This window comes from Rhinoderma darwinii, chromosome 5, assembly GCF_050947455.1.
Source record: "Rhinoderma darwinii isolate aRhiDar2 chromosome 5, aRhiDar2.hap1, whole genome shotgun sequence".
In the NCBI taxonomy this organism is placed as follows: domain Eukaryota; kingdom Metazoa; phylum Chordata; class Amphibia; order Anura; family Rhinodermatidae; genus Rhinoderma; species Rhinoderma darwinii.
The window spans coordinates 263,888,350-263,913,902 of record NC_134691.1 but is presented as its reverse complement, the minus strand read 5'-3'; the positions used below and the strand labels follow the sequence as shown (position 1 = coordinate 263,913,902).

At 41.2% G+C, this 25,553-nt stretch overlaps 1 protein-coding gene across 12 annotated transcripts in view; it reads right to left on the bottom strand.

The window, feature by feature from the left end:
- The window catches only part of TRAK1 (trafficking kinesin protein 1), a 118,416-nt gene that overhangs the window by 31,062 nt on the left and 61,801 nt on the right, over positions 1-25,553 (bottom strand). For all 12 annotated transcript variants that reach the window (XM_075827093.1, XM_075827094.1, XM_075827098.1 and 9 more), the window contains 6 exons: positions 20,326-20,442; positions 12,125-12,225; positions 10,337-10,445; positions 3,307-3,385; positions 2,972-3,102; positions 190-264 (listed from right to left, as the gene is read on the bottom strand). In XM_075827093.1, coding sequence (XP_075683208.1) covers positions 190-264; positions 2,972-3,102; positions 3,307-3,385; positions 10,337-10,445; positions 12,125-12,225; positions 20,326-20,442 — 612 coding nt within the window. The remainder of the gene's footprint in view (positions 1-189; positions 265-2,971; positions 3,103-3,306; positions 3,386-10,336; positions 10,446-12,124; positions 12,226-20,325; positions 20,443-25,553) is intronic.

Genomic DNA, 25,553 nt, shown 5'->3' with positions numbered 1-25,553 from the left:
TCTTTAAGGCCAACATGATAAACAGGTTTTGCTTGGGCTTTGGGTTTTTGAAAAATGCCTCATCATATAGGACATTCAAGCTGGTTTCTTAGGCGGAAGGTCAAACACTAACCCAATGGGTACCACAAAATGAGTAATGCTAATGAAAAGACACGTGGACAACACATTTTCCCATTACAATACTCTTACCTCTGCTGTAAGTTGGCGCTGGGCATCTTTTGCAGCCGCCAGATGTTGCACAAGTTCTTCATTTTCTACTGCATACTATAAACAAAAAGTCACAATACATACAATAAGACACTTCTACGGCTTAGAAGACACACCAAACTTTATAGCGAAAGCAACTGAAGAGTGGAACACGCCACCATCTATTACAGATAGATGCACTAACAGGACATATAGACAGGGTTTGACTATAAATGACATCGGTTATAGTAAAAAAATAGGTATTTAAAAAAACAAAGGGGGGGGGGGGTTTTAACAGTCAAATGTTGTGTACGTTCTTGTTCAAAAGTGGGGTGCTCCTCAAAGGGAATCAATGAAACTAGCAACAGAGTAATATAGTGTAGCCTAATCTGAATCTAGCGCTTTTTAAATTTTTTAGCTGAACGCCTCCTCCGCAGCAAAAATCACTATATTCAATATATGCAAATGAGCTTTTCGGAGCAATGATGGCATCACCGTTCCACCAAACTGCTCCGGCTTCTATCCCCAGTCTTTCCGTCCGTCCCGCCCTTCTTTCTTTGATTGACAGGGGCCAGGCAGTGTAAAAGCAGAGTTCACGCCTGACCCCGTATTCTCCTGAACGCGTTTCTGCCTCTGCTTTTGAATCGGTGCATGTGCAGTAAATCCCGGAAGTGTCACCGGTCTAAACGGCTGTGTTGCGTATGCGCCGATTACCTCAAACTACACCCCGAAGAGATCACAGATTAGACTAGGGTGTAGCCTCCAGTGCTGAATGACCTTTGTTTTAAAAAGCTCCAAATGAATGCACCAAACAAAAGTGAAAACTCAACAATAAACATTTATTTTAGAATTAAAGCAAGGGGGAAAAAAAAAGGAGAAATGCTTAAAGAGGCTCTGTCACCAGATTCTCAAATCCCTATCTCCTATTGCATGTGATCGGCGCTGCAATGTAGATAACAGTAAAGTTTTTTCTTTTTGAAAAACGTTCATTTTTGGCCAAGTTATGAGCTATTTTATATATATATATATATATATATATATATATATATATATATATATATATATATATATATATATGCAAATGAGCCTTTCTAATGGACAACTGGGCGTTTTTTTTTTTTTCGTATGTCCAACTGGGCGTGTATTGTGTTTGTAACTGGGCGTGTTTACTTGTTTTACTAACTGGGCGTTCTGGAGAGAAGTGTGTGATGCTGACGAATCAGTGACCAATCAGCATGATGCACTCCTCTCCATTCATTTACACAGCACATAGTGTTCTTACTATAACGATGTGCAGCCACATACACAAGTGTCCTGATAATGAATACACATGACCTCCAGCCTGGACGTCATGTGTATTCAGAATCCTGACACTTCTGAATCTTTTCAGTGAGATTTCCAGCAAAGGAAACGAAATCTCGTTTACCTCGTAATCTCGCGAGATTACGCGTGGCTTGCTGGAATCTCACAGTAAACACGCCCAGTTAAAAACACAATACACGCCCAGTTGGACATACGAAAAAAAACACGCCCAGTTGTCCATTTCAAAGTTCATTTGCATATATATATATAAAATAGCTCATAACTTGGCCAAAAATGAAAGTTTTTTTTAAAAAAACAACGTTACTGTTCTCTAAATTGCAGCGCCGATCACATGCAATAGGAGATAGGGATTTAAGAATCTGGTGAAAGAGCCTCTTTAAAGGAACAGTGTCATCACAATTTTTTTTTTAATATGTTAAAGATGTTAGTGCTTTATTAAAAACGTTTATATTTATTTGTGTGTTTGTGTTTTACTTTTTCTTATTTTTACACTTTTTCTTCCCTATGGGGGCTGGCATTTTTTTTTCCATTTCTGTATGTGTCGATTAACGACACATACAGACATGGAATACGGCAGCCACAGTCCCATAGGGACTGCGAACGGGGCCCGTTCCATCTACTAACATGTACGCCGTCTGTGTGGGAACTGCGCATGCGCCGCTCCCACACAGTCCAATTTGAAATGCGCGCCGTCCGGCGCCATTTTCCTGTGGACCGGAAGTCGCGGCTGGACAGTAAGATTACTACTTCCGGTCGCGGCTTCCGGACTTGTGCACTTGGACCAGCGGCAGCAGACGGAGCGGACGGGCCGGAGGGAGCCGCGGCGGCAGGAGCAGGTAAGAGATTTCTATGTATGTTCGTGTTTGTGTACGTTTACTACTGTATGTAAAACCTACTACACTGTGTGTTAGCTCAAAAAATGGCGACACACAGTGTAGGAGGTTAGACCGTTCAAACCCCTCGTTTATCCCGGCACTAGCCAGGATAAAGGAGGGGGGGGGATGCTGAGAGCTCACTAGAGCGAGGGCTTTTTACCCAATTTTGAAGCATAAAGCAATGTGGTTGCTTTACCACATGCAATGCTGCAATTTTGGGAATAGCTCCATCTAGTGACCAGCAATGGGAAATATTATAAATTAGAATTAATTTATAATATTTCCTGGCTCGTGAAAAAAATAAAAAAAATTTGAACAATGTTTAATCACCTACACACTAAATGTTTAATTAAAAAAAACAAAACATGTTTTTCTGGCAACACATTCCCTTTAAGCTATAGTTGTTGAAAAGGCAATAACAGGGAATTGTGGACTAAAATACTGTAAGAATTAAGGAGATCTAATGTCTTTTCTCATTTTTAACGGAATGCGAAAAATCTCAGTCACATGTTGTCACATTTGGACAGATCACACTATTTTATGCCTAAACTGGCAAAACTATTCAGCTTTTGTTGCACAATACTTACTGCTTTAGACTTTTTCTGAATATCAACAATTTGAGAAAGCAGGTGAGTAATCTCTTCTTGTTGCCGAGCTGCATCTTCGGTTTTCTTTGCCAATTCGTCTGATATACTGGCAATCTGAATGCTGGCATCCCCTAGAAAAGAGAACAAACAGGACATCAACAAATCAGAAGTCGCATTAAATACCATAGAAAGGTAGAGTTAAGAAGAGACTTTGTTTTGGGTATACTATACAGCTTTTAATTTCTCTGTACTGCTAGAGAAGGACATATTAGTCTCCATGGACATTATAGATTATAATTAATGCACAGTATTTGCAATTTTTATAAATGACCTACTTAGTTCTTTCACACAATCATTGACAAGTTGCTGTTCCTTCTCCTCATACGTGATGGTCTCTGTTTGCAAGTGGCACGCCTGTGACAATAAACATACCGATAAGGCACCCCTTCAATAACAGGAGTCAATTTAATAACATCTACACTGACAGACCTACAACCAAACTAACAAAACACAGGGTAGCTACCTGCAAGATATTCTGCTTCAACTAAATAGTGTTAAAAAAATTCAAACAAACTGTATATATATATATATATATATATATATATATATATATATATATATATATATATATATATATATACCGAAAGCAGCAGCACTCACAAGAAACTGTTGCACGGGTGCCCAGCATGTCGTCCTGATCCTCGGACGGAATATCATATATAGAAAAAGAAAAATTTGCAGCACTCCAGTGTGAAGAAAATGGTGGTTTATTCAGTCAAACACAAATCGACGTTTCAATCCTACAATAGGATCTTTATCAAGCATGATAAAGATCCTATTGTAGGATTGAAACGTCGCTTTGTGTTTGACTGAATAAACCACCATTTTCTTCACACTGGAGTGCTGCAAATTTTCTTTATATATATATATACACACACACACACACACACACACACACATACATACATACATACATACATACATATATATATATACACACACACACACAAGCACGGTTCTTTGAAAAACCGCCCCATCCAAATTTCTTCTATTTTTGCATGTTTGTCATGCTTGAATGTCTTTAGACCATCAAACTACTTTTAGACCAAGATAACTAAAGTAAACACAAAATGCAGTTTTTAAATGATTATTTCATTTAATCGAAGGAAAAATGCTGTTCAGCCCTACCTGGCTCTATGTGAAAAAGTAATTGCCCCACTGAGATTCTAAATCAAACTGTTGACCAAATTTAATTGACAATTGGGTTCAATTTCACTACCCACACCCTATTACATATTCCCTCTCTTAGGGCCTATTCACATCAGCGTTCGCTTTCCGTTCCAGGGTTCCGTCTGAGGTTTCCGTCGGGTGAACCCCGCAACGGAAAGTGAAACTGAAACCACCACTTCAGTTTCAGTCACCATTGATATCAATGGTGACGGAAACATCGCTAATGGTTTCCGTTTGTCACCATTCCGGCAGATTTCCGTTTCCAAAACCACCATAAAGAAGTCAGGTTACAGTTCGCAACTACAAATGGGGACAAAGATCTTACTTTTTGGGGAAATATCGTCTGATGAAACAAAAAAAAGGAACAGTTTAGCCATAATGACCGTTGTTAATGGATAAAAAAGGGGGAGGCTTAGAAGCTAATCTCAACAGTGAAGGACGTGGGTGTCAGCATCATGTTGTGGTGGTGCTTTGCTTAAGTAGAGACTGGTGCACATCACAAAATAGATGGCATTATAAGGTAGGAGAATTATGTGGAGATATTGAAGCAACATCTCAAGACATCAGCCAAGAAGGTAATGTTTGGGCGCGAATGAGTCTTCCAAATGGATAATGACCTCAAGCATACTTCCAAAGTTGTGGCAAAATGGGTCAAGGACAACAAAGTGAAGGTAATGAAGTCGCCATCACAGAGCCCTGACCTCAATCCCATAGAAAATGTATGGGCTAGGGCTGAGCTATTAATCAGAAAAAGACCGAAATTCAGAGCAGATCACAGATGTAATCTTGCGCATTTCGTTTTTTCTCCGGTTTCAACTGTATCTGCGTCATCAGGACGCAGATACAGTTAAATCCTATAGCAGAGAAGGGGAACGTCCATTCCATGCTCTAGTATTCACTGTATAACGCTGGCCGTTCACGGCTCAGCGCTGACAAGCGCGATGACGTCACTGCCTGGGCAGAGCTGTGAGCGGTTCAGAATGAATGTATTCAGAGTCCGCTGCACTTCTGTCATGTACTGGCGTTGAAGGCAGCTTATTAGTTTTCAGTGTCCACAATACCCATCCCATTTGCTTGTCCCAATGGTATAGACACAGATGATGGGGGTAATATATAGGAACGATGAAGGCAATATACAATGCATTCAGAAAGTCTTCAGACTCTCTACATTTTTTCACCTTTTGTTTTGTTGAGGCCTGGTGCCAAAATAAAAATTATAAAAATTCAAGTTTTTCCCCATCATTCTGCACTCAATACCCAAGTGAAGACAGAAAGTTAGTCATTTTTGCGAATTTAGTAAAAAGGAAAAACTTAAATATTGTATTGACATAAGTATTCAGACCCTTTACACAATACTTAGTTAAGATATTTGGCATCACTAACAGCCTCCAGTTTTCTTGGGTATGATGCCACAAGGTTTGCACACCTGGACTTGGGGATTTTCTGTCATTGTTCTCTGTAGATCCTCTCAAGCTCTGTCAGGTTGAATGTGGACAGCCATTTTAAAAACTCTCCAGAGATGTTCTATTGGGTTCAAGTCAGGGCTCTGCCTGGGCCACTTAAGAACATTCACAGAGTTGTCCCTGTGTTATCTTGACTGTGGGCTTAGGGTCATTGTCTTGTTGGAAGCTGAACCTTCGGCCCAGAGCACCCCGGATCAGGTTTTCATTAAGAATATCTATACTTTGCTTCATTCATCTTTCCCTCAACCCTGACCAGTCTCCATATCCCAGCTGCTGAAAAACACCCTCACAGCATGATGCTGCCACCACCTCGCATCACTGTAGGATGGTATTGGGCAGATGATCAGCAGCGCCTGGTTTCCTCCAGACATGACGTTAAGAAATGAGGCCAAAAAGTTAAATCTTGGTTTCATCACACCACAGAATCTTGTTTCTCACAGTCAGAGTCCTTTATGTGCTTTTTTGCAAATTCCAGGCAGACTTTCATGTGTCTTTTACTGAGGAGAGGCTTCTTTCTGGCCACTCTGCTATAAAGCCCAGATTGGTGGAGTGCTACATGGATAGTTGACCTTCTGGAAATTTCCCCTAGCTGCACGCAGGTTCTTTGGCGCTCACCCAGAGTGACCATTGGGTTCTTGGTCACCTCTCTTACCAAGGCCCTTTTCCCCGATTACTTAGTTTGGTGGGGCGGCCAGCCCTGGTTGTTCTAAAATTCTTCAATTTAAGAATTATGGAGGCCGCTGTGCTCTTGGGAAGTTTCAGTACAGCATAATTTTTTTTTTTACCCTTCTCCAGATCTGTACATCCACACAATCCTGCTCTGAGCTCTACAGTCATTTCTTTCCTCCTCATGGGTTGGTTTTTGCTCTGATATGCCTTGTCAGATGTGAGACCTTATATAGTCAGGGGTATGTCTTTCCAAATGATGCCCAATCAAAATGAATCTTAAATTTAAAAAAAACAAAAAACATCATAACAACATAACAAAAAAAATGTAAAAAAAAATAAATAAAAAAAAGTTAAAGGGTCTGAAGACTTTCTGAAAGCACTGTACAGGGATGATGGAAATTATGAAAATATGCGCCGAGCAACACAGACCGGAGGAGCAGAGGGATCTCCTCCACTAGTCGTGTTTGTATTTTATTAGGCACTATTGGGGCATTATACCGCGTGGGGGCAGCTATAGGGACATTATACTGTGTGAGGTGCAGTGTCAGGGGTATTTTATATACAGCAGGCTCAGGGGATCTATATTAATTAAATTGTGCGGCATGCAAATAGGGGGCATGGCATGCAAAAAGGGGAGTGGCCTAACAATTGTTTATTCATTTTAAATCGAGGTTACACCTTTATTTAATCATGATTTTGATTTAGGTCATAATTGCACAGCCATAGTATGGGCAGAACTATAAAAAAATGTGCAAGCAAGGAGGACTACAAACCTGACTTTGTGGATGTGCCAAGTAGGTGGAGAGATGCAGTTGCTAGGAGCAACCAAACACAACAACTGGTCAACCTGGTTTAAAGGTACTGTGCTAATTTACTCCAAGAAGTGCCTGCTCGACTTTAACCCCAAAAACAGCCAATCATCTAGATAGCCTGGTAAGACTGTTCCGTTTAGTAGTTTGGGGGAAAATGTCTTAAAGGGAGAAGGCTCAGTAGGGAAATAAGTTCCAAAGGGACACTGAAGACCAGAACCAGGGTCTCAAGTTGTGGATCTGGCCCGCATAGAGTGTTGGCGGTGTATTGCACCCAAGCATGTTGCTGCAAATTGTCCCCTGACTACTGAGCCAATGGAGTGTGATACAGCCAGATGACTGTCCTTGTTTGCTGGTCCTGTCTGTTCTGCTGAGTCTTTACTGTTTCAGAAACTGAACAGCAAAGCTTTATTACAAAAGTTATTAAGGTTGATTATGTTTGCTCGGCGATTAGCCCTAAACCATTTGACCAGGATATAGTAGGTGTAGTTACAGAAAAGTCCTTCCCTAATGTAATCAGGAGGCAGGTGGACCTGCAATGAAAGACTTGGGGGTTAATCCCACTACTTGTCAGTCTGGATCCTGTCCAGGAAGTCTGTTCCTAAAGAAGGGTTCTGAAAGTGAAGAGATTGGGACTATACATTTTGAGAATGAGTTTGGAACAGTGAAAGATGAACTTATTAAATCAAATGATCTTGGTGAAGAGGTCGTGCTAGGCTGAAATTTTAGAATATTTGGGAAATTGGGGCAAAAGAACGTCTCTTCTAGCCATACTATTTACTCCCAAGAGACCACTTCACCAGAAAATGGTATTCATTTAATCAAAAAAGGACATGAACCTGTAGTAACTGTCTGGTAAAAATGTGTTGCATGGAACTGTACCGGATACAAATGATATACAGCAGGTATTTGATAACACTAGAGAAAGGTTTGAAAAGTGTTTACCTAAAGAAAATGTGTCAGTCATTGACCCTATCCCACTGGGTGAACTTGACAACTTGCAAGACATAGAGGTGACCCTAACTAAAACTGAGCTCTCTCTTAGAGGTTATTGAAGGAAATTGGTAATTTACCAGTCACTAGAAGTCACTTGCGAATAGCTGAACTCCGGGACCCCATGCTTACCCGTGTATAAAAGTAATAGGTGGGGTACCCCAAAAACCCAGGGCTGAAGTTTCACAGTTTTCAGTAAAAGTGTTTGAGTGCTCAAGTGTTCACGGTTGAGGATTCATTACACACAGAGTGATCTATTTCCAGCATTTTTTTCTGTTAATGTTGATGATAACAGTTAATGAAAACCCAAAATTTAGTATCTCAGAAAATGAAAATATTAAATAAGCCAAATTCAAAAATTATTTTTAATACCGAAATGTTGGACTACTGAAAAGTATGTACAGTATATGCCCTCAATACTTGGTGGGGGCTCCTTTTGCATGAATTACTGCATCAATGTGGCGTGGCATGGAGGCGATCAGCCTGTGGCACTGCTGAGGTGTTATGGAAGCCCAGGTTGCTTTGATAGCTTTGTTGCTCAGTGGTGCAAAGTCCTGTTTTCAGATGAAAGTAAATTTTGCATTTCATTTGGAAATCAAGGTCCCAGAGTCTGGAGGAAGAGTGGAGAGGCATCAATCGGAGTTGCTTGCGGTCCAGTGTGAAGTTTCCACAGTCAGTGATGGTTTGTGGAGCCATGTCATCTGCTGATGTTGGTCCACTGTGTTATATCAAGTCCAGAGTCATCGCAGCCGTCTACCAGGAAATTTTAGAGCACTTTATGCTTTCCTCTGCTGACAAGCTTTATGGAGATGCTGATTTCATTTCCCAGCAGGACTTGGCACCTGCCCACACTGCCGAAAGTACCAATACCTGGTGTAATAACCACAGTATCACTGCGCTTGATTGGCCAGCAAACTCGCCTGACCTAAACCCCATAGAGAATATATGGGGTATTGTCAAGAGGAAAATGAGAGACACCAGACCGAACAATGCAGACGAGCTGAAGGCCGCTATCAAAGCAACCCGGGCTTCCATAACCCCTCAGCAGTGCCACAGGCTGATCGCCTCCATGCCACGCCGCATTGATGCAGTAATTCATGCAAAAGGAGCCCCGACCAAGTATTGAGGGCATATACTGTACATGCATTTCGGTAGTAAAAATCATTTTTGATATTGGGCTTATTTAATATTCTAATTTTCTGAGACACTAAATTTGGGGTTTTCATTAACTGTTACAATAATCATCAAGTGCTGGAAATAGATCACTCTGTGTAATGAATCTATTGAATATTTGAGTTTCACTTTTTAAATTGAACTACTGAAATTAATTGACTTTTTAATGATATTCCTATTCATGGAGGACTAGTTTATATATTATACACACACATACATATACATATATATATATATATATACACACACACACACAAACACGCACACATACACACATATATATACATATACACACACACACACACACACACTCACTCTGTGAACGCATACTAGCACGAAAATAAATAATCCAGCTGTTCAAGGATAATTAAAAAAATAAATAAAAGTAATACAATAAACTCAATAGATAATCGAATTCCGGCAGAGAAAAAAAACAAACCCCCAGCAGGAAAGCCACTGCCACCTACAATTGAGCACGTTTAAAGGGGCTACTGAAGAGTGTCATTCCCCCAAAACCTGTGGTTGTATGTAAACTATATATACCATTATGAATGACACCATCGCAGCTATATTATTTACATATGGCCACAAGTTTAGGTAGTGGCAGCAGCTCTATTTAGGATAGGACATATAAGGGCTAATGGCATGTATCACTATGTACTGCGATTAACATTTAAATCTTTACAATAGTTTAATAATATTTGGACCTCTCCTAAGCAAATGGAGGGGATGAAAAAAGTTTCTATATGGAGTCGGAGGATGAATATTGAAAGTGGAAACTACAGTGTTCACTGGATCTTCTATCTAAAATGCAAAAGGACAAAAAAGGTGTAAGACATCAGATCAGTCACTAGGTGTCAGTAACATAACTAAACTTTGCACTGAGAATTTACAACTTCGGTAATCACCTCTACAACCGCCAGCACAGATACACACTGTATACTGTAGGTTGAACACCAGATAATATATTTGGGGCATTTTACTTGTACCCAAGAATAACAGCGGAAAGAAACACCGTGACAACTCACCTCAGACCGCAGAACAATGTTCTCATCTTCAAGGTCTTTCAGTTTCTTGTGTAGCGAGTCAAAGTGAAAAATTTTTTGGACGGATGATGAAGATTCGTTCCTCTTTAGGCTTCAGGAAGAGAAGAAGGAGAGAGAGGGAGAGACAGAGAGTTTTAGTGAATACTTGTATTCCCCAGAAAATAACAACTAGAAAACAACAATTCTGAAGCATCTTTTCTTCTAAATCTGCCAGGAATTTATTAGGCATGGCAATTCACATGCCAGTCTTAATATTAATAGTGAAACGTGCCTAATTTATTCAATTTGGCGTATCACTGACTGTCCGTGTGGCAGAGTGACATCTACGCCAGATTGGAGCTATAATATAATTCAAATCATAGCAAATGTGTTGGGCCGCTGGAAGCTTCACCTGCAGGAAATATGGTCAGACAGCCCTGGGGTCAGTCAATGGACCCTAGGCTGCCTGCCCATATATGGTATGTCCCTTGATTGCTTCACAGGGATTCCCCGTGACGAGAGTCAAAGGGCATCCCCATTCTCATTTACCCCTTTGAGTGGCGCGGAGATGAGAGATTTCTCTGATCTCCTCCATTAGAGCGGGGCTGCGGCTGTGTAATACAGTCATTGCCCCGTACCTGACAAGAAGTGCGCGGGTGCGGTCAGCATAAGTTGATATGGCCGGCGCTGCACTAATCAGCAGCTGCGCAGGCACTGAAGACAGAACATGGGGGTGTTTTGCAGTGTGCTCGCCATGTTCTGTCTTCAGTGCTGATTAGTGCAGCGCTGGCCGCATCACATCATGCTGACCGCACGTGCACTTGTCAGGACTAAGGAGCGGGGCAATGGCTGCATTACACATGTATCACACAACTGCAGCCCCGCTCGAACTACATTCATGTGTAACAATGCTAAGCTGTGTGGCCGCACAGCTTAGTATAGAAATACATGAAAGAACGGTATCGAACCGTTTCAGGGTGCACGGTATCGAAACCGTATCAAAGTTTCGATGCATCGTGCATTCCTAGTGCAAACACATGCTTACAAATATAGTAGGGAACTTGAATTCAAATTTTATTTGCTCGTCTACATTGCTGACAATTGCAGTAATGCAACAAAAAAAGTCACACGCTTTGTTCAAGGAAGGGGTAATAAAGGGGAAATCCATCAATAACAATCTTCTGATGTGCCATAGGCACATGTGAAAAGATCACCTCGGTGAAGTCTGTGAGCTCAGACCATTGCGGATTTCTGGAAGGAAAGGGCTCTACAGGGGACTCAACCCTTTTGGAACTACTCAGACTTCTGTTAGGGGAAAACTGACACGTCATTTTAAGCATCAGAAGAGGCTGTTTGCACTTGTAATTGCTTAAGGAGGTTTGTCCGACGGAGAACATTTATCACCTTTCCACTGATCGCTAGAAAGGGGACACCAAGCCCCATCTCCTCACTGCACGACTGCAGAAACGGAGGAATTTGAATGGAGCGATGGTCACGCAGATAATAGGCGATATTCATTTTAGCTGTCCATACTGAGATCAAGAACAAGCATATACAACACAACAAGCTACAGTGAAGGAAGCAGATGAGTGCGTGTAAGTATTGCCTAGCCCAATTTACCAGGTCCTACCCTTATTATATTTCCTTGTATACCAGTGCCCTCCCACCCTACACAAATAAACATCTATCACAGAGGAATGTGTTTTAGAGAAAGGTGGAACTCCAGGCAGGCGACATGCTCTTTGTCCAGATCAAGTCATAACAATGATTCTGGGGAAGTCAGGGACTTACGGCGTGGAACAGATCGACTCAGGCTCGCTCTCTTCAGCTGCGTTGGTGTAAAACTGAAGTAACTCATCTTTCATAGATAAGTCATGGCGCAGCTGTGAAACCTGAAGATGAAAAACAATGAGAAAATCAGTTCTTTTGTATTTTGGAGTAAAAAGAACTATACATGAACATTATTGGGATGCAACATAGGATCTGATTATCTATTTTCCCCAAATGTAATGGTCCTTTTACACGGCTGTGAAAACGAGCGCCGATCGACGAGACAGCTTGTTGATCGGCACTCAGTTGCTCCTTTCACAAGACGCAATGATCAGAAATGTATGGGGAGGAGCAATTGTTACTACGATCATTCGCCCCCATACATTTCCATCATGTTGGCAGCACTTCTCGCAGTTTACACATGGAGAGGTGCTGCCGACTAGCGACCATTTTATTGGGGCCGCATAAACGAGTTGATTAGCCGATGAACGAGCGTTTTCTCGTTCATAACTTGATCGTAGCCCAGTTTACACAGGGGAACGATCAAGATTGAGTGTTCATATGAAAGGCTCGTTTGCCTGATCATTGGCCCGTGTAAAATGGCCTTAACAGTGTTTTGTTAGCCACTAGTTTACAGTGCACAGATCATTTTTATTTTTTAGCTTAAAAAAGTTAAATATTTTACAACCTACCTTTAAATGTACCTTAAAAGCTACGTACACTTTTGAATGAATTTTTGTTTTCATTGAATCAATTATTTTTTTTTCACTTTTACGATACAACTTCTATGAAACCTGTATACATAGAAGCTGTATCGTTCTCTCTCAGCCGATCCCATCAGGTCAGCTGTACTGACAACTCGGAGGAAAGCGAGACCTAGGTCAACTTAGATGTGATCGATGTTAGGTGGATTTCTGTGTGTCAGAAACACACAGGACCTGCTCTAAGCAGAGCCGACCGTTCAGCAAAACTGACGGAATTGGCTGAAGGAGAACGATACAGCTTCTATGTATACAGGATTACAGCATGCATAGAATCTGAATTTCATTAAAAAATGTTTTATTTTTTACGATACAATTAGGAAAAAAAGTGATTAAAAATACAAGAAACATTGATGTAGTAATAAAAAAATTCAAAAGTGTATATATAGCCTTTAATCCCTTATATACGAGTGTCATCAATAGCCAGCTATTAATTGCATCGAACGATCAAGTTATATGTACAATATACATACAATGAAAAGTTCTACAATTCTCCAATATACATTATTAATTCCTCACGTTTTTGTTTTTTTTAAGAACCCTGTTGCGGGTAATCAATAGGAATCTTCATTCCAGGGGGTAAAAATCTGCCTGGTCATGTGATCATAGGTGCCACACAGGTTACAGTACGTGTATCAGAATTCTATCTGAAACACATGAGCAGTACAGATTTATATCCCATGAGCGTAAACAATGTGAGTTACTATTGAATCACTGCAAGCAGTTGATTTTGAAAACCGTGTGGTATGGAAACAAAGCTTATTGTAAAATTGTATAAGGAGCCTCACACACGAGTGTTCGGTCCGTGATATACAGTCCGTACGTCGGGTGCATTTCCCGGACCAAACACACTGCAGGGAGCCGGGATCCTAGCATCATACTGAAAACATTATTACAGTACAGGACAGTTGTCCCGCAGCGAGGCAGTGACACCAAGCGTCATACATAACTAGGACGCTAGAAGCCCTGCTCCCTGCAGTGTGCTCGGTCCGGGAAATGCGGGTGACATACGGGTCGTATATCACGGACCAAACACACTCGTGTGTGTGGGAGGCCTAAGGGTAGGTTCACACAGGCTATTTTCAGCCGTTTTTCGGGCCGTAAACGCCCTGCAAAACGGCAAAAAATGTGGGGGATGAAAGCCTACAAACATTTGCCCATTGATTTCAATGGGAAAAACGTTGTTCCGTTCCCACTGGAGTTTGTGCGGGAAAAAAACACCTTGCATGCCGTTTTTGGAGCCTCAACAGAAAAACTGCTCGAAAAACGGCCGCGAAAAACGCTAGTCTGATTAAAAAACGGCTTTAAATCAGCTGTTTTTCCTTGAAAACAGCTCCGTATTTTCAGCCGTATTTTGTTAACCCTGTAAACATACCCCAAGTCTCCAATATACTCAAAAAATAACATTTAGTTGCCGATTCCAGAATATCACTTTAGTATAAAACACAATATTTCAATACAAGCAAATAAACGAAAACTGGAAATTATTATTGTGCCATGTTGTGACAAGAGGTACAATGTTATAAAATACTGATATTTTACAGTACTGTGGGTTATCTTTATGACACAATCTAAACAATGACTTTTATACCATTAAGGGCTCACGCCCATTTGATAGTGCCCAGTGACCGTTGCTCCCTCAGTGACTTGGCCTTATTTATAGCAATACAGTAGGTAAAGAAATAAAGGAACACTTAGCAAAAGTAGTAAAAGATGACATGAAAATCAATACAATGAGAAATCTACAAAACTAAAAGCGCGAGATAGGACAAGGATTGAGAACTCCACTAGCTACAAGCTAGTGTATATTTCACCTTCTGGCGCACGCACAACAGAAGAGGCATCAAATTAATTAAAAGCCGTGTGCCGCTTAATAAATTACACAAAACAGGTTTACACTCATCGTATAAAAAAAACATGAATACTTCATTAATTCACTACAAAATAAAAAACATACAATAATTAAAAGGACATCGCACACAAGACATGTCCCAGAAGAACCAACAGCGAAATGCTTGTTGGGCAGGTGGTAGTCATCTTGGTCTGTATACCTCATCCCGCCTGTACTCATTATACACGTGTACCTCCGATTGTGTCCAGTTATATACTTGGCAGCTGTATAGGTACTTTTTTGCTCAGTTGTATACATGTGATATAGTAATGATTGTACTGTGCACTTTACATCCAGGTCTACGCATAATTTATACTATTGACTGCACCAAGCACTTTATTTTGGTTACTCTGCATAACCTGCAGTGATACTTTATTGCTCGCACATTACTGTATCAAGGTTGATCTGCATAGCCTGTATTAAAAATCTATAGTCTGAAATACGTTTTATCTTGGAATCTGGGTGAATTTTGGCATGTTCGTATCCTCGATGATACCACATTTCTTGTATGCAATGTTATTTTAATTATTTGTCCTTTTAACAAATTGTGCAGAGTGTGAGCCTGTTTTGTAGGTGTTGTGTGTAAGATAGATAGATAGATAGATAGATAGATATGAGATAGATAGATATGAGATAGATAGATATGAGATAGATAGATATGAGATAGATAGATATGAGATAGATAGATATGAGATAGATAGATATGAGATAGATAGATAGATAGATAGATAGATAGATAGATAGATAGATAGATAGAATAGATGTAATTTTAGAGCACTTCATGCTTTCCTCTGCTGACAAGCTTTATGGAGATGCTGATTTCATTTTCCAGCAGGACTTGGCACCTGCCCACACTGACAAAAGTACCAATACCTGGTTTAATAACCACAGTACCACTGTGCTTGACTGGCCAGCAAACTCACCTGACCTAAACCCCATAGAGAATCTATGAGAATTGTCAAGAAGAAGATGAGACACCAGACCCAACAATGCAGACGAGCTGAAGGCCGCTATCAATGCAACCTGGGCTTCCATAACACCTCAGCAGTGCCACAGGCTGATCGCCTCCATGCCACGCCACATTAATGCAGTTGACTGTTAGCACACACACACACACACACACACACACACACACACACACACACACACACACACACACACACACACACACACACACACACACACACACACACACACACACACACACACACACACACACACTACCGGTCTTAGTTTTAGAACACCTCAATTTTTCCAGTATTTGACATTAACACAGTTCTAGTACAGCAAATAATGTGAAATAGTTCAAAAGTAAGTGAAAACCACAAAAGTATTATGAATTTTTAACTTCAAAACGCAACAATAATCAGAATTTCTGATTTTAAACAAAGGGCTTTGTTCAGGGAAGGCATCAAGGACAGGATCAGGGCTGCAATTCAGGATATAGACTGGGAAGAACTAATCTCAAATAATGGTACAAATGATAAATGGGAGATTTTCAAATCTACTTTGGGTAATTATAGTGCAAAATTTATTCCTATAGGTAACAAGTATAAACGACTAAAATTAAACCCCACATGGCTTACACCTTCTGTAAAAAGGGCAATACATGACAAAAAAAGGGCATTTGAAAAAAACAAATCTGAGGGTACATCTGTAGCCTTTTTAAATTAGTAATAAAATCTGTAAAAATTTAATAAAATTAGTAAAAATACAAAATGAAGGGCAGGTGGCCAAGGATTGTAAAACAAAGTATAAAAATGCAAAAAAGCCACGGTCTGAACATGTAGGACCTTTAGATAGTGGTAATGGGGAGTTGGTCACAGGCGATCAAGAGAAGGCAGAATTACTAAATGGGATCTTCAGCTCTGTATATACAACAGAAGAAAGAGCAGCTGATGTAGCTGGTGCCAGTGCTGTTAATATATCAGTTGATATACTGAATTGGATGAATATAGATATGGTGCAAGCTAAATTAAATAAAATAAATGTACACAAGGCCCCGGGACCAGATGGGTTACACCCTAGAGTCCTTAAAGAGCTTATTTCAGTTATTTCTGTCCCCCTCTTCATAATATTCAGAGAATCTCTAGTGACTGGTATAGTGCCAAGGGACTGGCGCAGGGCAAATGTGGTGCCTATTTTCAAAAAGGGCTCTAGGTCTTCCCTGGGTAATTATAGACCAGTAAGCTTAACATCCATCGTGGGGAAAATGTTTGAGGGGCTATTGAGGGACTATATAGAGGATTATGTGACAAAAAAAATAGTATTACAAGTGACAGCCAGCAAGATTTTACTAAGGACAGAAGTTGTCAAACCAACCCGATTTGTTTTTATGAAGAGGTGAGCAGAAACCTAGACAGAGGGGCCGCTGTGGATATATCCTGTTTTTGGACTTTGCAAAGGCATTTGACACTGTCCCTCAGACGTCTAATGGGTAAATTAAAAACTATAGGTTTAGGTAGTATAGTTTGTAATTGGATTTAGAATTGGCTCAAGGACCGTATCCAGAGATTTGTGGTCAATGATTCCTACTCTGAATGGTCCCCGGTTATAAGTGGTGTACCCCAGGCTTCCGTGCTTGGACCACTATTATTTAACTTATTTATTAATGATATAGAGTATGGGATTAACAGCACTATTTCGGTTTTTGCTGATGACACCAAGCTATGTAATATAGTTCTGTCTTTGGAAGATGTTCGTGAATTGCAAGCGGATTTAAACAAACTAAGTGTTTGGGCGCCCAGCAAATTAAGTTTAATGTAGATAAAAGTAAAGTTATGCATTTGGGTACCAACAACCTACATGCATCATATGTCCTAGGGGGAGCTACACTGAGGGAGTCACTTGTTGAGAAGGATCTGGGTATACTTGTAAGGGTATGTGCACACTCACTAATTACGTCCGTAATTGACGGACGTATTTCGGCCGCAAGTACCGGACCGACCACAGTGCAGGGAGCCGGGCTCCTAGCATCATACTTATGTACGATGCTAGGAGTCCCTGCTACTCCGTGGAACTGCTGTCCCGTACTGAAAACATGATTACAGTACGGGACAGTTGTCCTGCAGAGAGGCAGGGACTCCTAGCATCGTACATAAGTATGATGCTAGGAGCCCGGCTCCCTGCAGTGTGTTCGGTCCGGTACTTGCGGCCGAAATACGTCTGTCAATTACGGACGTAATTAGTGTGTGTGCACATACCCTTAAATCAAACTAAATAACAGCATGTAATGTCAATCAGCTGCTTCAAAGGCCAGCAAGATATTTTGTGTATTAAAAGAGGCATGGACTCGCGGAACAGGGATGTAATATTGCCACTTTACTAAGGATTAGTGAGGCCTCATCTAGAATATGCAGTTCAGTTCTGTGCTCCAGTTCATAGAAAGGATGCCCTGGAGTTGGAAAAAATACTAAGAGGAATGAAACTAATAAGGGGAATGGAGAATCTAAGTTATGAGGAAAGATTAAAAGAATTAAACCTATTTAGCCTTGAAAAAAGACGACTAAGGGGGGACATGATTAACTTATATAAATATATGAATGGCACATACAAAGAATATGGTGAAATCCTGTTCCATGTAAAACCCCCTCAAAAAACAAGGGGGGATTCCCTCCGTCTGGAGAAAAAAAAGGTTCAACCTGCAGAGGCGACAAGCCTTCTTTACTGTGAGAACGGTGAATCTATGGAATAGTCACCGCAGGAGCTGGTCACAGCAGGGACAGTAGATGGCTTTAAAAAAGGCTTAGATCATTTCCTAGAACAAAAATATATTATCTCCTGTGTGTAGAAAGGTTTCCCTTCCCTTTTCCCATTCCTTGGTTGAACTTGATGGACATGTGTCTTTTTTCAACCGTACTAACTATGTAACAGCACAGAAAGCAAATTATGGATTGAAATTTAATGCAAACTATTCCTACAGGTGTCAACTTTTGGAGATTACTTTCAAACCCTCTGATTCTATATAACCAGTGTTGGAACAGACTGTATTACAACACCCTGTAGGGAAAGTTTTGGTCAGCTTTGCTCTTCAGGACAGAGCACATTGATATCATAATGGCAAGAAAAAGGCAATTAACAAAAGAAGACGAAGACAAAAACAGACAATTATAACCCTTAGAAGCGTAGACCTGACCTACACAGAAATCGCCAAGAAAGCCAAGGTGGCAATCCGTACAGCTTCCTATACCATCAAAAGGTACTTGGAAACTGGTGAGACGTGATCGATCACAGGTGGATCCGGTTTGTCGACCCGCTGACACTGAACCCGTCAGGTCCGCGGGACTAACGTATTCAGTGTAAAGCGAACGATGCAGCTGTTCTGTATAGAGAATACAGAACAGCTGTATCTCCAAAAGTAAAACACATTTTTAATAAAAAGTATTTACAAAGTTACATTAAACACACTGACTAATTATTTATAAAAAGAAAATAAAATGCCCTCAAAGGTGTATATAGCTTTTTAACTTGTTTATTTCTTCTATGCTTTCATTTAAAAGTACATTTGGGACATTAAACTGTGTAAAGATCAATAAAAACCAGAAAAATTAAGGTGTTCTACAACTCTCTATATACGGGTTGACGAGGTTAGGAGCTGTATACGGATAACCTATCTGCCTATTGTATAGCGGCCGTGCTGCAGCTCTGCTCCTATTCGCTTGAATAGGAAAAGAGCTGCAGTACTGCAGCACGGCCGCTAATCTGTGGTCAGAGCCTTCTGCCTCTGGCACTGATCTGGGTTCTGTGGATCGGTCATCAGTATAAAAAACAGTCTTAAATGGGTGTGTCCAGGTTGGGGGCTAAGACTGGCGTATAAAACGCCAGTCTTGGTAAATCTGCCCTATTGTATTATAAAACAGCCCATTTCTGCTGATAGGTTGGCAAGCCAACTGTGTCTCAGCAGCTAAATGGACCTGGATGCTGTCATTCACAGCATCAAGCTCCATCTCTCCCACCAGACGTGTTCACAGATTGGCCTCCTAGACCTAAAATACCCCATATGAGACAAATGCAGAACAAACCTATTATATTTAAATTGTTTGTTCATAATGGTAATCAGATTGCTATTTACAACGTGACCCCATTTACAACATTGTCTCTTTATTTAGTCATCTGCTGACCACTCGGGCGATCACTTACTCTATATGTATTGTCTGCTTGCCAACATGAAAAAGGTTTTCTGCAACTGTCTAATAAACATTGGGGCAGATTTAAAGCAGGCGTGGAGTACTTAATAAATTCATCCCTTCGTATTCCAATTCATCACCATATTTAACATATCTGTTTGAAATCGATGAACGAAAATATTCTGGTTTTTAATCCCGGAAAATATAAAAAGAATATTTCCAGTCGCTGACAGCAAGAAGTAGTCTTGAGGTATTGAAAAACAAAAGTATATTAGAAAGTTTCATAACATTTTATTACACGATTTGTTGCATATTAACCGGAGGATCTACATACTTGACAGAACAGGTAACCTTGGAGTCAATTCTTCAGAATTACACAAATAATAGAACAAATATATAATCAATCCATGCAAAGACTTAAAATAACTGTAGAAAGATTATTACCTCTTCTCTGATATGTTCGACTTGCTCTTCTAAGTACTCGTTCCTTTCTGTAAGCGTTTTATTCTTCTTCAACAAGGACTGGCCAATACGAGCAGCTAATTCTAGATCCCTTTCTTTCTGCAAAAGTGGAGAGAAAATTCAATACAAGCAATATCCAAAAGCCCCTCCCAGTGGAAGTGTCTGAATAGATAGTGGTATAACAAGGAATTTCCCTCTGTACTAGAAAGATTTCATTTAGGCGGGATTCACACGACAGGGTCCCGCCCGAGTGTCGGCCGGTAAAATCGGTCATTTTGCCCGGCCGGTTTGCATAAAGTTTTGCATCCGTTCCGGGCCGGGCAGATCTGGACAGTGAAATCAGCAGCAACTGCTGAAGGGGAATTCCCATGTGTTCGGGGATTCCGCTTCAGGAGTTTCCCCTGATGTCACTGCCCAGATATGGACAGAGACATCAAGCGCTCTGTCCAGGAGCGGAATCCCCGAAAACACGGGGATTCCGCTCCTTCAAGGAGCTAAAGTGGGGCTAGCACATAGAGCGGGGAGATACCTCCCTGCTCTGCTATAGTGGCGTCGCTACAGTAGTAGCAGCCGCAGCAGCTGCTAGCGGCGCCATGGAAGGTGTCGCCGGGCCAGGGAGCTTTTAAAACAAGCAGGGGAAGGGAGCCAGCGCAGTGCTCCCTCCACCTGCTGTACACCCCGGCCTTGCCACAAAGTGTACAGCCATTCGTCCTAATGGCATCAACTCCTCCTCCTCACACGCACTCTGCGCTGTGAGGAGGAGGAGATGGAGCGCAAGCGACGGAAAACCCGGCCATCACTCGGGACACATTCCGGTGATGGCTGTGTATTACCCGGCCCCATAGACTTCTATGGGAGCCGGGCACCCGGCCGAAAATAGAGCATGTCCCATTTTTTTACCCCATTAGGGGTCTATTATTCCTAATGCAGCCGGGTGCCGGCCGATTTATGAACGGCCGGCACCTGGCCGGGAAACCCTGTCGTGTGAATGAGGCCTAAGGCCTTTTTACTGATAAAAAGGAGGATACCTTTACCAAAAAAATAAAAATACCCCTTGGGGTTCAACGGACTGAGGTAACAGTAATTTAAACTTAGGGTATGTGCACACACACTTATTACGTCCGTAATTGACAGACGTATTTCGGCCGCAAGTAGTGGACCGAACACAGTGCAGGGAGCTGGGCTCCTAGCATCATACTTATGTACGATGCTAGGAGTCCCTGCCTCTGCGTGGAACTACTGTCCCGTACTGAAAACATGATTACAGTACGGGACAGTTGTCCTGCAGCGAGGCAGGGACTCCTAGCATCGTATATAACTATGATGCTAGGAGCCCGGCTCCCTGCACTGTGTTCGGTCCGGTACTTGCGGCCGAAATACGTCCGTCAATTACGGACGTAATTAGTGTGTGTGCACATACCCTTACAGTGGCCTTTCCTGGGCCATCTTAAATGGAATGTGTCATGTATTTAATTTTAGTTCCATTCATTAAATATGGATGATAAATAACGTGTTTTGTCTTTTTTTTTTTTTGTGTCATATCGATTTATCTTTTATTTGTAAAACCTTCCCTAGGGCGGCCATGTGAGAGACAGTACAGCAGGGTGTTTGCGCTTTATGGCAGCTGAAATGAAAGACAGAGAAATCTCATGGATTTTTTTTTACGCTCTCCATGAAGTGATGGAGTATTGACCCTCCCACAGAGCCCAGTGAGTGACAGGGAACAGTCTTTCCTTTATACCACTCCTTTTTCGATCCACTACTGTGTTTGACTTAAAGAAACTGCACCAAAAACTGCATGTGCGATTCCAGCGTTAGGCTAGATTTACACATGCAGTTTTGATGCAGTTCTTTGAGCCAAACACTGTAGTAGATACAAAAGGAAGGTAAAGTATATGAGAGACTGACACATATCCTCTCTTGACTTTGCCTCAAAAAGCTGCATTAAAAATTGCACCAAAACAGAATGCTTATATTCGGCAGTAGACAGATTTTCCCAAAATATTTTATCTCTGACAATGGTTTGTTTTTCTTTTTTCGAATGAATTAAGGATGGCTTTATATTTCTACTAAATATCAAATCTAATTATTCTAATTTAATAATTACACTAATACACAACCCATGCTGCTCTCCAGTGATATCATCCATTATCTCATGATCCACTAATACACTATTTGAAATGGGGGTTTCTAAACAAGGTAACCCCCTTTTATGATATCTATAAGATGCATTGCTAAAGGAAGTCATCGACTAACTCCTCTTAAAGGGGTATTCCCAGAATCGACAATTATCACCTAGGTGATAATGGTCTGATCGCTAGGGGCCTTACCACTAGGACCCCCACTGATCGCAAAAAATTGGGTCCTAAAACCATTTTTTAAGGGGTTCGGGGAGTCCAGTCAGGTTGTGAGGATTTGGGACACTCGTTCTCGTGATGGGTGGGGGTCCCAGTGATCACACAATTATCACCTATTCTGTGGATAGGTGAGAATTGTCGATTCCGGGACAATCCTTTGAGCAGGAGGTCTTATTGAAGCCCTGAAACACAGAGCACTGTCAGGTGACAGATGTTCTTTAAAACTGAAAAAAAATAATTGATGACTAAACTTGCTTTATATTAATACTTGGTCATTTAGATTAGGTTCTTTTCACACGGCGCTAATTATCTCCTCGTTTGACGATTACACCGGGAAAAGCTCCCAAAAGTATGCGCTAGACGGAAGTTGTGAATGATGCCAATAGCTTTTCATGACAGATACATTAAAGGGGTGCCATTATAGCCTATGGGTGATGGATGCATGAAACTAATGTTTAACAGTGGCATCTGTAATCCATAGGCTATAATGATATCCGTTTAACAGATACATCATGAAAAGGGTGATGAGAGTTCATTACCTTGCGTTTAGTGGTCTTCATTTGACTTATATGGTGGGAAAAGCTCCTGACGTACACGTTAAACAGAGGTCGTCACGATGCCTAACAATGGCATCTGTCACCCATGGACTAGAACGGTATTCGTTTAACGGATACATCATAACCCTTTTTATGATGCATCCATTGAACGTATACCATTAGAGCCTGTGGGTGACATGTGCCAATGTAAGGGATCTCTTTAATACATCCGTCCCCCATGGGCTACAATGGCATCCATTTAATGGAAATTCAATGAAAAGCTCATCACATATCAGTTTAACGGGTGCCTGTGACAAACACCATACAGTGACCTCCGTCACCCATAGGCTATCATCTTAAACGTATACTTTTTTTACATATCCATTTTTTTTTTACTGGATGCCTCTGGATAGAATAGTATAGTTTGCAACGCTATTCTATCCAGTAAAAATGGCAGACCAGACATATACAGCCTGAGGCCCCATGCACACGACAGCAAAAAACCTCCGTTTTTGCGGACCGCAATTGCGGTCCGCAAAAACGGAGCCATTCACTTTCATTGAACACTGACACCTTTCCGTAGCACTACGGAAGGGTGTCAGTGCCGTGGAAATGTTCCGGGAATTATGGAACATGTCCGTTCTTTCGCATTTTGCGGGCCGTGCTCCAATACTTTGTATGGGAGCACGGCCCGAAAATGCGGCTGTCAGTCAGCGGCCGGCCGTGCCCGCAATCGCGGGCCGTGATTGCGGGCACGGTCGTGTGCATGGGGCCTCACAGAGGCCAAAAGAACACTCTTAACCTCCGTCGCTATAATGGGAGCCTATGGGTACCTTTTTAATTTTGTTAGGATATGCTGACAAAATTTTTATGGGTACGTTTGACGTAGAGCTTTCCCGACGCATTCGTCAAATATATAAGGGACAATGCAGTGTGATATCAGATCTAATGCACAGTGGCTGCAGGCTTGCGTGGTGTTTCTCCCTTAGCATATTACGCCTACTGTTGATTTTTTATATCAATTTTATTTATAATTAATAAAGAATTTATTCCATATGTCACATTAATTCTCCCACACACTTTTCCATTCTTTCCCTTTCCCTTCAATTTACTCCCTTAGAATAATATACTTCCATACAACTGGGAAACATCATGTACAGTATATGTAAACGGGGAATCCATATGCACTTCTATACGGTCATGCATGTGTCAACAAGCAGAAGCCAGCTGGTGTTTTCAGTGATATCTAGACATGACAGAATTCGGACAGGATATATTTCAGTGCAGAAATCCTTTAATTATGAGCAACCCGTAAAAAACTAGAAAAAAAAGAAATCTGGTTTATGGTTCTGTAGAACAAGATATGTCCTTTTACTTTGCATACTGAAAATATGAATGATTATATTATTGGTTGCTATAGACAATGCCTTTTCCACAACTTTGCGGGTGCAGTAATATATAGATAAGTGAATAGCTGTTAAGGGAATGTCTAATGGCTTTGAACAAGGTTACAGACAGGTGCTCATGGACACCACGGTATCTATGTGCACTGGACTTTTAATTTGTGGCTTAGATTAAGGAGCTGTGTACTTTGTTGCTATCAACTGGATACAAAATACCCGGCACGCCTTTATCAATGTCCTCTAAGTCACAAGGGCATAGTCCTGTGCCAGCACACATTGTACTACACCTCAATAGATGAAACTGTCCATAGTTAAAGGAAAATAAGAATAGGAGCACATGGACACCCTAAGGGTATATTCACACTTTGAGTTTTTTGCAGGCAGAAAATTTTGCCTCAAAATTCAGTTTGGACTCTTGAGGCAGATTTTGATCTGCCTGCATGCCACGGGCAAAAACGCAGCGAAATACGCTTTCTCTGCCTCGCATTGATGTCAATGGGAGGTCAGAGATGTAAACGCCCAAAGATAGGGCATGTCGCTTCTTTTTCCCGCGAGCGGTATTTAGCGCTCGTGGGAAAAAAAAACACCTCCGCCTCCCATTAAAATCAATGGGAAGCATTTTCGGACTTTTTTTGGCGCGGTTTCCGCGTAAAAAAACTTGTAAAAAAACTCTGTGTGAACTGACCCTTTTTGCAGGAGGAAAATTCCTCCTGCAAAAACTGCTCCAGTAGGTTTTTGCACAGTGGTTTGACAAAAACTCGTCAAAACACTCGTCGAGGGTTTTTTTTCCTCTTTCTGACTCATTGAAATGGGGTTTTGGAGGAGGAAACCGCCTCAAGATGGGTCATGTTGCTTCTTTTTACCACGACGAGTTTTTTTTACTCGTGGAAAAAAAACTCGTCTGCCTCCCATTG